This window comes from Melopsittacus undulatus, chromosome 1 (genome assembly GCF_012275295.1).
Source record: "Melopsittacus undulatus isolate bMelUnd1 chromosome 1, bMelUnd1.mat.Z, whole genome shotgun sequence".
Classification (NCBI taxonomy): Eukaryota; Metazoa; Chordata; class Aves; order Psittaciformes; family Psittaculidae; genus Melopsittacus; species Melopsittacus undulatus.
Genome location: NC_047527.1, coordinates 99,523,097 through 99,538,737, shown reverse-complemented (window position 1 = coordinate 99,538,737; position 15,641 = coordinate 99,523,097). Strand labels below are relative to the sequence as shown.

Sequence of the window (15,641 nt, the reverse complement as noted above, 5' to 3'; positions counted from 1 at the left end):
CTTGGCACTGACTTTGTGATAAGATTTCACAATCACTCTGAATTCAGTCCTTCTACAACCTATTTGAAGACCCCTGGCTTGATCTGGGCTGTCTACTAAACTGGACCATAGCAAGGCTGTTTGCTGCTAATTGCAGTGTCTCAGAGGAAGGTTTACACCACCCTATTCTACCAAGGACTTCCTGTTAGCAAGCTGGTGCCCCTCCATTTCATAGCCCAAACTGTAGGACTGGCCTCTCGACACCGCTATCAGGAGAATGGAGGCTTGGGAGCATCTGTCTCTAGCATCAGCATCCCTTGACAGGTATGTGGGCAGTCTGACCTAGGGTGCAACCTAGAAAAAGCTGAATTAGCCTTCAAAAGACAAAAACTGCTTAGAAGGCATTTTCTATATAGAGGAGTTTGGTGGTCTGCACACCCATGAGTTTTATTGGGTGATTTAAGTAAAGACTTCTGCCACCACTCCCAGTGAGGTTTGCAATGCTGAAGGCTTTTCTGGGGTGCCAGAGGACATGATCTAACCTGGGGAGACAATAAAGAGGGGAAAACCCCCAAATTTGCTTTCTTGACCTTGACCACTCCTTACAGTGTCCTGGTGAGTGTGTTACTTCCAGTGAGGGAAAGGTTTCTCTTTTTCCAGGTAAGCAATAGGAATGATTGGACAACTTCAACCACAATCTGGTTTGAGCCAGCTCCATTGGGAGTACCAGACCTCAGTCTCCTGGACTGGATTTTTATCAGTCTCCTGCTGAAGTTCAACATCACGCACCTGGGAGTCCTTTGGGAAGGCAGGCTCTGGGTATGGGCCAGGGCAGTGCCCTGTGAGCTTGCTTGGATGACCATGCACCTCCCAAGGAACAGTTCCAAAAATGACCTGGCAGTGTCTCTGCATGTCCTTGGTTGACACACCAGCTTACAGATATATCCACTACTGTCACCATCCACTTGTGTTATTTTTGAGTGGGGGATTTCTTGAGTCAGATCCAAAGCTGTTCTGGAATTGCATCTCAAATATGCAGTCGTTTATGGCTTCCATAGCTGGAGAATAAGGAGCTATAAATACTGGCATGTTTGCTTTTTATTTCTGGATTTTATAATTTGAATTGAAATCATGGGGGTCTCTGGACCTCAGTTACTGGGGGCATCAGATGCTGTTGCATTCCTGTAGGTGAGCACAGAGGTGTAGAAAAGGGTTGTACATTAAAAGCTTGAGTGGTAAACCACTTTTTGAGGCATTTGAGGTGCTGTGACAGGTTGCCTACTGTATGCTTCCAAGCCCTCAGGTGTCTTGTTAATGACTGTGTTGAACTGCAGTAGGATCTAGTGATTTCTTTTTCTTCAGGGGGTGTGGAAGGAACAAGGAGTGCTCATGGCTTCTTTCCCAACCATCAGACTGGAAGTCTATGCTGGATTCCTGCTATTTAGTGTCACTTTGGTCACAGTATTTCTGTATCTTGGTGATGGTACCTTCATGGCATGTTTCTTGCCTCTGTTCTCAGGCAGAGATTGTAGGGTGACAGAGATGGCTGGATTTAATTTGCATTCTTGAATCCTGGCTCATGCCACCTCTATCTATCATTCCTTGTCCTCCACCATAGTGACGCTTTATCACTCAAATTTTTCTCACACTGGATTTTGCCTTAATTTCCTCAATTTTTCTTTCTTTAATCCTTGCTCCAGCTGCATCTAAAGCTGCCACCTCCTCTCTCCTGCAGGTTTTAAAGAGACAGCCTTCTTGTACGCCATCTCCTCTGCAGGGCTGACGCATGCCATGGCCAAGGCATGCAGCGCAGGGCGGATGGAGCGTTGCACCTGCGATGAGGCCCCTGATCTGGAGAACCGCGAGGCTTGGCAGTGGGGTGGCTGTGGTGACAACCTGAAATACAGCAACAAGTTTGTCAAGGAGTTCCTGGGGAGGAAGCCCAACAAGGATCTGCGAGCCAGGGTGGACTTCCACAATAACCTTGTGGGCATGAAGGTGCGTTGCAGACTGCTTGGGGATTGTGGGGGGCAATAAGATGTGTGTAAACAAGGAGTGTTGGATAGAAAATGTATGGAGTTGCCCTTCTGCTGGACAAATGAAGTCTTAGTTACTGGACTGTGCCTTGGTTTTGTTACTGTGCTTCAAGAGTTGTGGAAAATGGGGTGAGATCAGAGGGAAAGTAACAGGACTGTCCAGGTCTAGGAAACATGAGATGGCAACAAAGATTGATGGCTCTCAACAGAGAGGAGAGGGTCTTATACTGCAAAAGGGAGGGAAGGACAGGTTCTTCAGGCTTACATGAAGGGAGTTATGCTGCTGCACACAGTTTGAGGGATGCTTTTGTTGCACCAGTTCAGTAGAACATGGGAAGTCTATCATGTCCTTAGTATAAAGGTTTCTTAGCCTGGACAACCAGCTGGCAGGAAACCAGGCTGCAGATTACTCTCTGACCTCAGCCCTAAAAGTCCCTCTGCCTTGTTTTCTGGCAGAGCCTTCCACATTGCCTAGAGCTGCTGGACTTGCAGCAGATAGTGCTTGGGTGTATAGTTCCTTTGTTTCCTTTTCTATCCTTATCCTCCCTGCTGGAGGACTTTCTGCTCTTTATGCCATGTTCTTCCTATGAGACTTTACCCTTCTGCCTGAGGGCCTCCCTGCAGGACTGATGTAAAGGACAAAGTGACTGCAATTGCTGGGTCATCCCAGCAAGAGAGGGGAAAGGAAGGGGCTTTCCACCTTCTCCCATAATCTGCTTAGCTGTACCTAGCCTAGATTCGCTTGAACACTAAAATTCTGCAGATTGGCCAGCACAGGTGCCTAGGATCAGTGTTTCATTGCACCAACCTCAGAGGGGGACATACTGTAAGGCTATAAATAATCTTCCAGCCTTGTTATTGTCTGTGTGATTGGATGGATGGTTGGGACTGCGATGGGGGGGACCTGTGTCTCTAGTTTCCCAGGCAAATGCAGCCCAGCCAGTTGTGCATTCTAGGAATCGCCACCCCAGCTCAGTTGTTCCTGTGCGTATGCATAAAATGCCATTCCTCACGGTGGAGTTGGGGCATTGGAGAATGCCACCAGTGAGTGCTGGCCAGCAAAATGTCTCCCCTCTCTCCACCACCAGATACTCCTAGACAGCGCAGAGATCAGGATTAGACATGTCCTGGATTTAGCTGGTGTCTGGCTTTGGCTGACAGCTTTTCTGCCTCTGAATAAAAAGGCTCAGTGCCTCTGAACTCCTGTTGCAGCTCTTTGACATGTGAAACAGGCTTTGCAGGGTGAGGAAATTTGTTTTAATCCTTGTGGTTGGTTGTTCCCTAGGGCCTGTCCCAATTCTTTGGAGCTGGCTGTGTAGCAGATGGGACTGAAAATGGAGAAAGTGGTCCATAGAGGCTGTGATTTCATGCTGGATAGTGCTGTGAGATGTCCCAGCTTTCCTCCCTTTCCAGAGTCATAATAATATAGTCTTGCCAACACCTACAAAGCTGTGGCCTGAGAGGCCATTGACATGTTCTTGTAACTCCATGGATGTCTCCCTTCCATAGTGGTGGGGCTAAGAAACTTGCCCAACAGATTTGACTTAACTCCCATGCTCTCCACCCCAGTAGCTGCAGTCAGAATGCACGTATGGCTGAGATCCGGTCTTAGATTTAAGTCAGATGTCCTTATTTGTCATTGCTGCTCTACACATTGCCTATATAACTTTGAGCTAAAACTCCAAGAGTAAACTGGAGGGAGTGAATATTCTCTTTCTTTCTGCCCTCCCTTGTCCTCATCCCACTGAATTAGTGGGAGTCTCTTGCATCTTCTGTCCCCCCTTTACTTGGGATAGTCAGGCTCTGGTCATTTGCAGTGGTTTCTAAGCATTAAACAGCAGCGTAAATTGTGGTGGTTGTCTGGATATGGAGAGCCCCCACGACCATCCAAGCCAAAGACCTTTGCTCTGCAGGTCAGTAATCCAGCGTTCCTATTTCTGTTCACCCATGCTGTGTCTGTTGAGTTGGTATTACTGTCTGATAGCTTTCCTTGCCTATTTGCAGCAGCAGTTAAAAGGATTTATCGGTTTATGCTCCTAAAAATAATTGTACCATAGTCTGGTCAGATTCACAGTTCTATCATTGAAGCCAGGCAAACTGCTTGTTGAAAAGGAAGGTTTTTGGAGGGTCGTGGTCCAAGATTAAGAGAACATATATCTAAATAGTCAGGATATGTGGACCTAAACCAACGGCACAGCATAGTGTCATTAAGGTCATAATCAGATGTTAGAGTCAAAGGGGGCTGGCTTTGTAATTGCAAAGTCAGAACTGAAGCACTTGCTTCAGGCTTCAAAATACTGAATCTGATTTGAAGCCTGAGCATTAACTTTAGTGGGGTTAGTGGATTGTCTCTGATATTGCTTACACTTGGGTGTAGATTACTATGAGGTTCAGCTTGCTTCCTTCCTCCTGGTCCCACTGCAAGTGCAGCATTGGTGGAAGATGAGGGTTGCACACTAGGCAGTACTAAGTTCTCTCACTGAATTTATTGTTGTTTTCCTTGATGAAGGTAAAATGTGATATTCATCATGTTTCCTCTACTTATCTTTCTCCAGCAAAGCTACTCATCAACTAACTGCTGCTGTATAGACTTTCCCAACACTGAGTCGCAGGAGATGCTATGACAGTCTAAACACATTAGTTTGGTTATTGAATAAGTCATATATATTTGATGTGAACCAAAGACAATGTAGGAGGAGCACAGATAGCCTCTGTTTGTGCCAATTTAGAACTGAACAATTTTGAATATTATATAACTAGGTTGCTCTTACAGCCTCTAATGTGTTAAATGTCTTTGTGAATTACAAAGGTGATTATGATAATTTCAGGCAGGATCTGAGATGCAAACTAAATGGCTTTCCCAAGGTTGTGCAGCAAACTGATGGTGGAGCAGGAGATTGAAGCCAGCTGTCCTGAACTCCTACTTGGCACCTGCTGCGTTTTTTCTCTACCCAAACCACAGATTTTATGTTTTAGTGAAGCCACACATACATGAACCAAAATCTTTGCTACACTACAGGCTGGTTTGGACTGAGCTGAGAATGGACAAAGACTTGCTTTTCCAGTACTTGGTTTTGCTATGAGAGCTTGCTCCAATGCCAGCCTATGCTGGTGTACTTACAGCATACGTATGGATGTGCATGTGTGTGTTTGCTGAGGGAGTGGAGAAATACCTATTAAAGATACAACCTGAGCTTGGTGTTCTCTCACTGATTCTTAAGAACATATAATCCTTCCCATCTAATTACTCCCAACCATGGCAAAACATATAAATATCCCCTTGAGACCCAGAAAAAAAAACCTGTGCTTAATTGACTGATTTGGCAACCAACCCTACACCCTTCTAGTCAACATGGCATTTTCTCCATGGTGTCACACTGACAAACAATCTGTGTATTTCTGTGAGGGTGACATTATCCTATCCCGCCTAGTTTTAATGTCTCTTGGTAGATGTTCTCATTTAATTATTATTTTACTTCTGTTTTTTTATAACCTTGATGGGCTGACTCCAATTTTGCTGCATCCAATGAAATAATCACTGAGCACGTTGTGCCCATGATGGCTCACAAAGTTATATGATATGACCTCAATTGCTAAAGAAAGGGCAAGCTTGTCTAGTGTGAGGATGAGGTAATTAGACCAGGACTTCTCCAGCCTCCTCTTTATTGAAAAGTAGGAGCTCTGAATAGGCCACTTATTAAAAAAAGCAATTTCCCTTCCTTTGCCAAATCTACTTGGGCTCATTCAGCTATTCTTTCAGAGGGGTCTTGGCTGGAGAAGGGTGTATGCTGGGGGGGAGATGTGGGTATGTGACAAGGGGATGGGGGGTGGCAGTGGTGGTGAGAGAAGTCAACTGTATTAAAGCTCTGTTACCAGCAATGAAGTTTCTTGGTTATATTAAATGAAACACAGACAGCCTTGCTAAAACTCTTGTCTATATCCTCCTCCACCCCCTATCCCCCCCTTCCCCCCTTGTACACACAAGTGCAGCCCTCTTTTGTAGCCCATTAATGAAAAGTCAGAATATTAGAGCACTCAATTAGTTCCACTGGGCTTGAGTAAGTGATGTTTTAATTAAATTTGCCCAGTTTCTCAGCAAAGTATCATTAAACATGACTTTCCAACTCCCTCTCTGGAGCGTTGCTAAGTTTCTTAATCCCAGGAGTGCTGACCTCTTCCAGAGGTATGTCTGGTCAAGCATGTCTTACAGATTCAAGGGGCACCATTAAAGGGGGCTGCTGTTACCCAAGGGAAAAAAATGACATGTTCCCATTCCCTTTTCCCTGTATTCTTCCAGAATGAGGGACACAAATGAGCCTTTGCATTCAGGACCCTGAAGTCAGGGCTATAACCACAGTCTCCTTCTGAGCCAAGAGTGTTTAGTGCACAACTATGAGAGGGCAGAAATGAAGAACAAAATTCCTCCCTCCTCAAAGGTATCTCTTTAGGCAATATGCCCCTTTGAAACTGGTTCCCTTCATGGGGCTTCCTTAATTGTATTCACACATGTTTTGGTTTGCACAGACAATGTGTGTGTTCCTGGAGGATCAGTCACTCTTGTTGCTGTTGGGTTTAAGTCCAGACTCATCCTGAGGCAGGTTATACCTGCATCTCTGAAACCATGTGGGATGCGCTGGAGAAGACAGTGGGAGGTGCATGGACTTTTCCTTGCTGTTGACTTGTTTTGGAAGTCCATGCAAGGAATGGCTTTTCCCCTTAGGCGGTGCTGGCAGGGATCTATCTCAAAGGCTGAACGTGCCTTCTGCACTGGAGATGGACTTTCCATATCAGGTAGATGTTTGCCCAGCTATCATCTGTCTGAAGAACTTCATGAGCTATCACATAACATGTTATCAGAGCATACCACCCTCTTCATTTCTGTATCTCCATTTTACGGAGGGGAAATTGAGACCCAGAAAGATTAAGTGACTTACTAAAGGTCACACACAAGCATAGCAAAGCAGAGACTAGAACTCTGGTCTCCTGTTGCAGAGACAGTGTTTACAAGCACTGCCCATCCCGTCTCTTATGGTTCCTAGTAGCAAACATAATTCCAGTCAAGCTCCAGAACTGTTGAACCGGCAAGCTTAAGTGCTAATACCTCTGTTTTAATATACCCTCAGAAAGTGTAATAACTGCTCTTTTTTGAGATAAACCTGTATGAGCTTCCTAATACAGTTCGTGCATGGCAAAAAAGGAGATAAACTACATCCTCTAGGCAGTTTCTTTAGGGGTGTGTTTGCAGTTAGAAATCTAGCATCATACTTTGCTGGGTTTTATTTGTACCTCAGTATAATAGCAGCCTCTCTGAGACTAGCTCTTGACTTTGTGTGTACAGATCAGTTTGCAGGGCTGCCACCAGTATTAATTGCACCAAGTTATGACAGGTAGGAATGTATAAATATGCTCTTTAGATTTTCCCCTCCTTTCATGCTGAGATTGGCTCAGGCAAAGCCTTTCTAAGGCCTGGAAATCAACACTATGGAAAAAATTGCCTGCAGTGTCCCATAAGTAATTGCAGTTGTTTATGTGGAGCTTTTTTAGTATGTGAAACACGCTAGGAATACTGAAGGGGGAAAAATACTTTTAAAGTTATCAATTTGAAGTAGGGTTATGTTATTCTATGCTTAAATTTATTTTAATGCATATTTCACTGAAATATGAGTGTTCATATTTTTAAAGGGTAGTGGAAAGGGAAAACTGAAAAAACAGCTTGAGAACAGGCTCAGAAAGTTTTTTTTTCTTTTTTAAACAAGATAGAAGGGAAAAAGGGAAGGAAAAAGAAAACTTCTAACAATGTGTGAAACTTTTATAATTCAACCAATGGCAATAACCAGTGTTAAGGAACAAATCTGGTCCTTGGGCCCTGTGAAGAAATGGGGACCATGGCTGCTGTCCAAACATTTATGCTTGAACTGAGAGAATAACTAAGCCTATTTAAATTGAAAGAGGATATGTACCTAGAGGATGGAAGAGATTTGATTTGTACAGAAGCATCCCAAAGACCTTTCTGAAGTAAGACAAGATGAGGGCAGGCTTTTTCCTGGATGACCTGACTCTAAGGAGGTTCATTTGCTCCCTCCTCTGCCCCAAACCATAGCGAATGGTTTGAAGCCTTCAAGCCGCAGACCAGCCATGACGACAGTGGGGCTATAACTGAGGAATTCCCACGGCTGTGTGTCCGCTTTGGACTGCTGCTGCCCAGACAAGAGTTGTCTGAAAACCACTGCCAGAGCCCCATGATCCAGCTGGGAATGAATGGGAATCTGTCCTCAGTGTTTCAGCTAAAACACTGAGAAATTGTGTGTTGCAGCATGTCTGAGACTGATCATTATGGGGGCACTTAGTCTGAGCTTCGTAGCAAGCCATTGTTGTGAGGAAGGATTACATGTTGCATAGCAATGCTCTGCTGTGATCCCTTTTCCCTATGGCTCTTGTAAAGCCATTTGGGCAGGCGCTCCTGTGGTGCTATCTAATTTCCTCTTAGCAGCAAGTACCAATAAAGACTATTCAGTCTTGCTCTGTCATAATTGTTTTCCTTATTGTGCCTTTGTCAGTATTTGGTATTCTCACGACAAGATCAATGGCAGTTTGTATTCCTAAGTTGAACAAACTAATTTGCTCAAAGAGCTTTATTTTCCTCCCGAACTGTTCTCCTATTTGTGAGACTGCCAGATCAGGTGGTTGTTCAGAGGAGAATGGGAGGACAAAATTTCAGTATGATGCTATCCCTGACCCACAAGTTTTCTTAATTGCACTTTGCTTAGAAGCTCTCTACAGCATATACTATAATAAAGATTCAAATGTGTTGTTACTCCTGAGTTACTACAGCCCTGCTGATGTGTGGTAGCTACGATGTATTTAAGCCACAGGGAGCATGAAATGTTTTGTGCTTTGTATTTAAGATAGTACCTTTTGCTTCACATCTGCGATGACACAGACTCGTAGAATCAGCTAGGTTGGAAAAGACCTGCAAGATCATCAAATCCAACCATTACCCTAGGACTGTAATGACCACTGCTAGACTATGTCACTGAGGGTCTCATTTATGCTGGTTTTGAACACTTCCAGGGAGGGTGACTCCACCACTTCCCTGGGCAGCCTGTTCCAATGTTCTCTGTGAAGAGATTTTTCTTAATACTCAGTCTAAACCTTCCCAGATGCAGCTTGAGGCTGTTACCCCTTGTCCTATTGTTTGTTGCATGGGAGAAGAGACTGACCCCACCTTGCTTACAACCTCCTTTCAGGTGGTTGTAGGGAGCAATAATGTTCCTCCTGAGTCTTCTCCAGACTAAACAAACCCAGTTCCCTCAGCCATTCCTTATCAGACTTATTCTTTAGACCCTTCACCAGACTTTCTGCCCTTTTCTGGGCCTGCTTCAGCACCTCATTGTCTGTCTTGCTGTGAAGGGCCCAGAACTGAACACTGTATTCAAGGTGTAGCTTCACCAGCATTCATGTTGCCACTTACCTTGCTGTAGATGCAATGAAGTTATTTAATAAGTGGTGATGCCACTGGGTGTTCAATAGAAGTCCAGGTCGATGTAGGATGGAGGCAGATTAGGCTCTGAACCATGGTGTGCCTTGAAAAGAAAACAAGAGCTTCCTCCAGCTTTTGAAATAAGCCTTTTTTTTTCTTTTTCTTTTTCATTTTTTTTAAAGAAGTCTTACTCTGCCTTATGTACTCTAAAATCATTTAGATAATAAAAGCTAAGTTATTCTACCCTGGGAGCCCCTCCGCATTTGAAAGCATGACCTAAACATTTACCCTTTTGTCCCATGGCCCAGTCAGAAAAGGTTTCTCCAACACTGCTCCAAACAACCTGCTGACTTGAATAAGTCTTGCTCTGCTTCCTGGAGGAATGAGGTAGATTTAAGTGTCTCTGACAGGAGCGTGCAGCAAGAGGAGAAACGTCTTTGTGGAAGCTGGAGAATGAGACTGGAAACAGAAGGGCTTCGCCAAGATTCATTTTGGCTTGTGGGTGGTTAGGGGCCTGTAGGCAGCAGTTCTCCATCATGCATCACCCTGAGTAGCTGCATCGTGACTGACAGCAGCAGGGGAGGCTGGCTGGGGAAGAAGTTTTTCTAGTATTTTCACTATAGCTGCCTCGTAACATTCTTGAGAGCCCTTCCCTCTGCTTCAAGGAGAAGGTTTATGGGGCAGTTGGGATGCACCAAATTTGCACAGTGGCCATATGAAAATCCATATGCTGGATTTCATGAACTGATGCATTTATGAGAATGAGGACAATGGAAACCTTTTATGCTTTGGTCTACCAGTGCATGACATCTAAGTTGTCCTAGCCACTGCTTAATAAGGAGCTAGAAGTGAGTCAGGAAAAGAATGAGCTGGAAGTCATTAGGGGCTTTGTTCATCACTGTTTAAGCACAAAATGAGAATAGGATTCGTCTCCTTAAGTATATGCATTGGTACCCTTTGAGAGACTTTTATGCTCCTTCAGGGGCAGTTGGTGAACGGCACTGTTTTACAGTACCCCAAATAACGCTAGATGCTGATATTTAGACACCTGCATTAGTCCCAGAATGTGGGATTCTCCTTGCAGCTTAAGATATCTAAACTGAAGTGCCCCTGTGTGAGGTGGGTCCCTAGGCTTGTGTAAGCAAGTAGAGATGTGGTCAGTTGGTGGAGCCTGAAGAGCTGCTCAGTGGAGCTATGTGCAGGTGTCCGATTTGGCTTCACTGAGTCAAGCTGCAATTTAGAGGTGTTTCTCAAACGTAGGCATTTAAACTCAAACACATGCCTCAGTTAAGTCAGCCCTAGCCTGATGGTGTGATTCAGGTGCCTAAACCAACACAACTGTTCCTGACTGAAGTTTGCTGCCATCTGCTAATTGCCAGTCCACCAGCATTTGTATCTCCCATTTGTGTTGTGCCATATCTACCAGCCCCATGTGTATGCCTTAAATAAGCTGTGTGTATATGTATCTTATATATACACAACACTTGCAAAGTCAGCTTTCCCACTGAGCTCTGGAGAGGTGGCTACTGGCAAGAATAGCCCTGTCTCCAGGTTCTCTTCCTGTGTTTCATGACTATGCCATGTTCAACCAGCTCCAAATCCAGTCAAGCCTCTGCACAGGAGTGGGTCTACTGTCTGGGCCAGTTCCTGCTGGTGTCTTGCTTTCCCATCTCCTGTTCAACAGTGGTTGTCTCCTGTTCCAGGTGGAGCAGATGCAAATAGGTTGGTGGAGGTGGAAGGGTTGAGAAAAAGCCGAGCTGATGAATGACTGCAGTGTGTAGCCCTTCTGCAAGTACCCCAGCAATTTTGCCTAATTTTCTGATGGTCTGGGTGTGAAATCAGGTATAGGAGCTTTGTTTCACATGAACTCAGCTCTCACTTCTGGACAACCAGTGAAATGTGACTTTACATAAGGGATGGTATGGGTGAGGGGTTTAGTTTTCTTTCTTTTGGTGTTGAAACGTGTTCTGTACGCTCTTGTCTAACACTGTGGGATTTCTTGCAGAGTTGGCTAGACACTTTGGCACACAGAGCGTGACAGCCCCTGACCAAGCCGGCCCAGCTGAGTACTATAAGCAGTAACACATCTCTCTCTGTAACCCGTCACTTGTTTGAATGCTACTGTGTATTATTGGATTGCATTTGAAAAGGTCTTGGCTGTCGCAGGAATGAAGTGTGACCATTGGCCAGGCTTTGCTGAAGGCCGTATTATGCATATTGTCTTTCTAAAAACATCTCTGTAATATCAGGATTGGACCAGACCCCAATTCTGAGTCCATGACCTATTGCACATTTGCACATGGTGCTCAGCAGGACTCATGCAGCCAAATAATTAGGAACTGGATGGTCAGGAAATGGACTGGAGCCAGTCCTCTGCTGTCATGAGGCCATAATGTAGGCAGATGCCCTAATGGGCAGAGGGGGAAGATTTATTTTTTTGTTTTTTAAATATCATAGATTCCCAAAAGAAGGGCACTTTCAAAAGTACTCTGACAGGAGGCAGCTCTGTAAAACAAACTCTGGTCTAACTTGCTATTTTAAGGGGTGGTTATACCTTATGCATTTAAAGTCCAAATGTAACCTATTTTGGGGGAAGGGACAGGGAGGGAGGACTAGAACTATAAATATCTGTTTATAATCAGTGGACAAAATGCAAGTTATCTGTGACTGTCCCAATAATGTGTCTGCTCTCATGTTGCCCATAGAGGAGTCCCAGGTATAAATCTCTCTCTGAAGAAGATGGGGGGGTCTGTTTTCTGTTTCTTCACATCTTAATTTTTCAGAGAAAGGGAGGACCCAGAGAAGAATGAGGAACCTTTAGGCTTCATCCTACATGAAAATGTGCTTTATTAAACCTGTGTGTGGCCAGCAAGCAACGAATCTTTTTGTTTTAAAAAACATTGCTAGCAGAAAAAAAATGACATGTCCTTTTGAACATACTACTGCACTCTGGAATAGAATCTTGAACACAGGATGGAGAGGCAGAAGCTTCCTGTATGTTTTTAGAGATGCTGGTTTTGGTGAAGGTGAATTCAAGCTGTGTTCCTGAGAACTATATATATATAAATTTCAGCAACATGAAGCTCAGTCACAAAATGGGTGGGATGCTATACCTCGTTGCTACTGATGGAAACAACGCAGCTTAACCTTGTTTCCACTGAGCCTGTGATGCTAATTGGGAGCTGTGTGAGTTTACAGTGGTGTCCGATGTGATGTGGCATGGAGAAAGTTCCTACTTCCCATGCTCATGTTCTGGAGCATGTGCCACCCCACGTGTGTGTTTGTGTGTGTTACAGCAGCAATCTCCCTCTTTTCCCCACTAAACCAACTCCTTCTATGGTTGTTACACCTTATCTCCTTGTTCTTGCTAAAATAAATAAGTGCTAAAACATGGATTGATCTCTTAGTTGCATCACAGCTTCCGACTTCTATCTACATAAATGAGTGGCAGCAGCAGACAGCCTTTGTACGCCTTACTAGTATAATTAACTAGCCAATAAAGCATTATCCTAGCAGGTAAATATCATATTCTGTATTGTCATAACTGCGACCCTTCTGAAGCAAATATTTCTTGTAGTATGTGTTCTCTGTCCTCTTTCAACATATATTTTTTGTACTGCCATCAACTTTGTGTTCCAGGAGTGTCTTCTAGCACGTTTTGTTTTTTTCTGTGTATCTTGATGGTTTTCCCCCATAACTGATTTTATTTTTGGGCTCTGTGTGTCTGTAGGTCATCAAAGCTGGAGTGGAGACAACCTGTAAATGCCATGGCGTATCTGGATCCTGTACTGTTCGAACGTGCTGGAGGCAGCTCTCTCCATTCCATGAAATAGGGAAGCAGCTGAAGCAGAAGTACGAGACATCGCTCAAAGTGGGCAGCACTACCAATGAGGCCACAGGAGAAGGAGACATCTCCCCACCCAAGAAGTCAATCCCTGGTCACAGTGATCAAATCCCAAGGACTACGGATCTTGTCTACATTGACGATTCCCCAAGTTTCTGTATGATGAGTAGATACTCACCTGGGACTTCGGGAAGGAAATGTTACAAAGACAAGAACTGTGACAGCATCTGCTGTGGGCGAGGGCACAATACACAGAGTCGGGTGGTCACCCGTCCATGTCAGTGCCAGGTCCGTTGGTGCTGCTATGTGGAATGCAAGCAGTGCACCCAGAGAGAAGAGGTTTATACCTGCAAAGACTGATGTGTCTTCTGCTCGATGGCAACCCTTGGTGATGGGTGATGGCGATCTATAAGAACTGCATATGGAGACAAACAGGGTTTGATATTGACCTTCTGGGATCTGAAAGCTATGTTGAGACATAAGCACTTTGTAGGGTACAGGTGACCCAGCTGTGTTGCTGTTTTGTTTTGTTTTGTTTTCCTGTAGACTGAATTTTAATGAGGTCCAACTATGTGGAAATAAGTGCCTGTCACACTGGGGTTAGACACCAGTTGACCTTCACCTTAGTCTACGCAGTTTGATGGATCATTTATCCTTGGAACATATTGATCGTTCCACCAACCCTCCATGAACTCCTGGGCTAGTATATTCTCTTTGTCATAAATAACCTATACTATTTTATTCCTGAAGCTTACCCAGCAGCTTAGAGAGATAAGCAGATAGGAAAGAAATATCTGCTTCAAATATGATGGTACAGGAAGTGGTCATATATGTCCCCTTCTAAAACTGGAGAGATGTGAGTAGGGTAAGCAGGAACAGGCCTGATGGCTCCTTTAAGGGAGTTTCTGCACATTGAGCAAACAAGGCTCTGACAAAAAGACCCACTGGGAGGGTTAGCTTTTAATGATGGCTCCATATCCACATGCCTTGATCACCAAATACAGCTCAAAAAATGTTGGGTCCACCATGTTGCAAACAGAAATATATCCAAGAAAGAGGTTGGGAAGACTGTAGAAAACCAGATGTGCCTGTCCCCTTCAGTCTAATCACATGTTCTTTTTTTACAACTGGTTTCTTCAAATGCAGTTTCTTTAGCACTATTGTTGTCCTTTTATTTTTTTCTTTTTAACAAAACCACTAGATATTTTTTTAAATTTTATTTTCACTTTGTGCATGATTTATTTTTCTGTCCTCTTTCCACCTCTTGTTGATCAAATTCACCCTGTGGTAACTGCTTCAGAAATCTGAACTGGAACTTTCGAGTCTTATGCCAGCTGAATTTGGACATATATTTCTGAGTAGGACAAGAGAAATTCAAGTGCATCTTGGAACACAATGCTGTCTTGCATTTTATAGTAGCCATTTCAGACTGGATCAGACCTCTGGAGGAGTTGACTTTTCTATTACTAGGTCATCATTCCATTTGCTCTAAACCATGGCAGTGGTACATGACACAAGCTGTATGTAAGCCCTAAGACCTTAAGATTTTTCTTTTTTTTTTTTTTTTTTTAACCACTAGATTGAGGACTGTATTTAAAGAATACAACTGCTAAATGGTAACCAACTCCTGGATTCTGAACAACCAATTGACACAAAGACAAACTATGAAGTGGCCAGAGAAGCCACAAATTGACTGCAGCGGTAGATGGCTCTGATGCTGTGAAATAGATGGCAACCTTCAGCATTTCTTCTTTTGTTTGAAGAAGATACTTACAATCCAGGACTTGACACAACAATATTCTTCAGTCATATAAAAGTGGATCGGAAGCAGCCAGTGGATGCCTCAAAGAAGTTTTCTAAGAAGACATTGGAGAGGAGAGGGCATTTTGTTTTATTTTTGGTAGCAATTTCCATCAGTTCTACGTAAACTATTGATCTGGTTCTTAAAAGAGGAAAGCTGTCTGGAGTTTTTCGACTGGTAGTAAAGTTTAGCCAAGCAGAAAGAGAGCAGTTTTCCAAAATGGACCATTATATTGCAAGGTGGTTTTAATTTTCCATTTTCTTTTTTCTCCCAAAATAATAGCCACTAATATTTAAGCTGTTCATGTGCATCTACTGGGAGGAGAAAAGATATTTTAGCAAATACCTGCAGTCCAGCCTGGCTTGTTGGCATGAAATCTTGAGGTGTGAGCATGCGGATGGACAGGGTGGTATTGTTAATAGCGCTAAGGTCCTGCAAAGTGAAGTTACTGTCTCTGTTTTTGCTGTTTGCTTATTTGCTGTACGCTTATTTGCTGTACAA

The 15,641-nt window shown here is 43.8% G+C and overlaps 1 protein-coding gene across 1 annotated transcript in view; it reads left to right on the top strand.

The window, feature by feature from the left end:
* The window catches only part of WNT9A (Wnt family member 9A), a 50,204-nt gene extending 36,373 nt beyond the window's left edge, over positions 1-13,831 (top strand). The window contains exons 3-4 of the mRNA XM_005143968.3: positions 1,715-1,977; positions 13,226-13,831. Of these exons, the coding sequence (XP_005144025.1) occupies positions 1,715-1,977; positions 13,226-13,699 (737 nt within the window). The 3' untranslated portion in view covers positions 13,700-13,831. The remainder of the gene's footprint in view (positions 1-1,714; positions 1,978-13,225) is intronic.
* Positions 13,832-15,641: the final 1,810 nt, after the last annotated feature.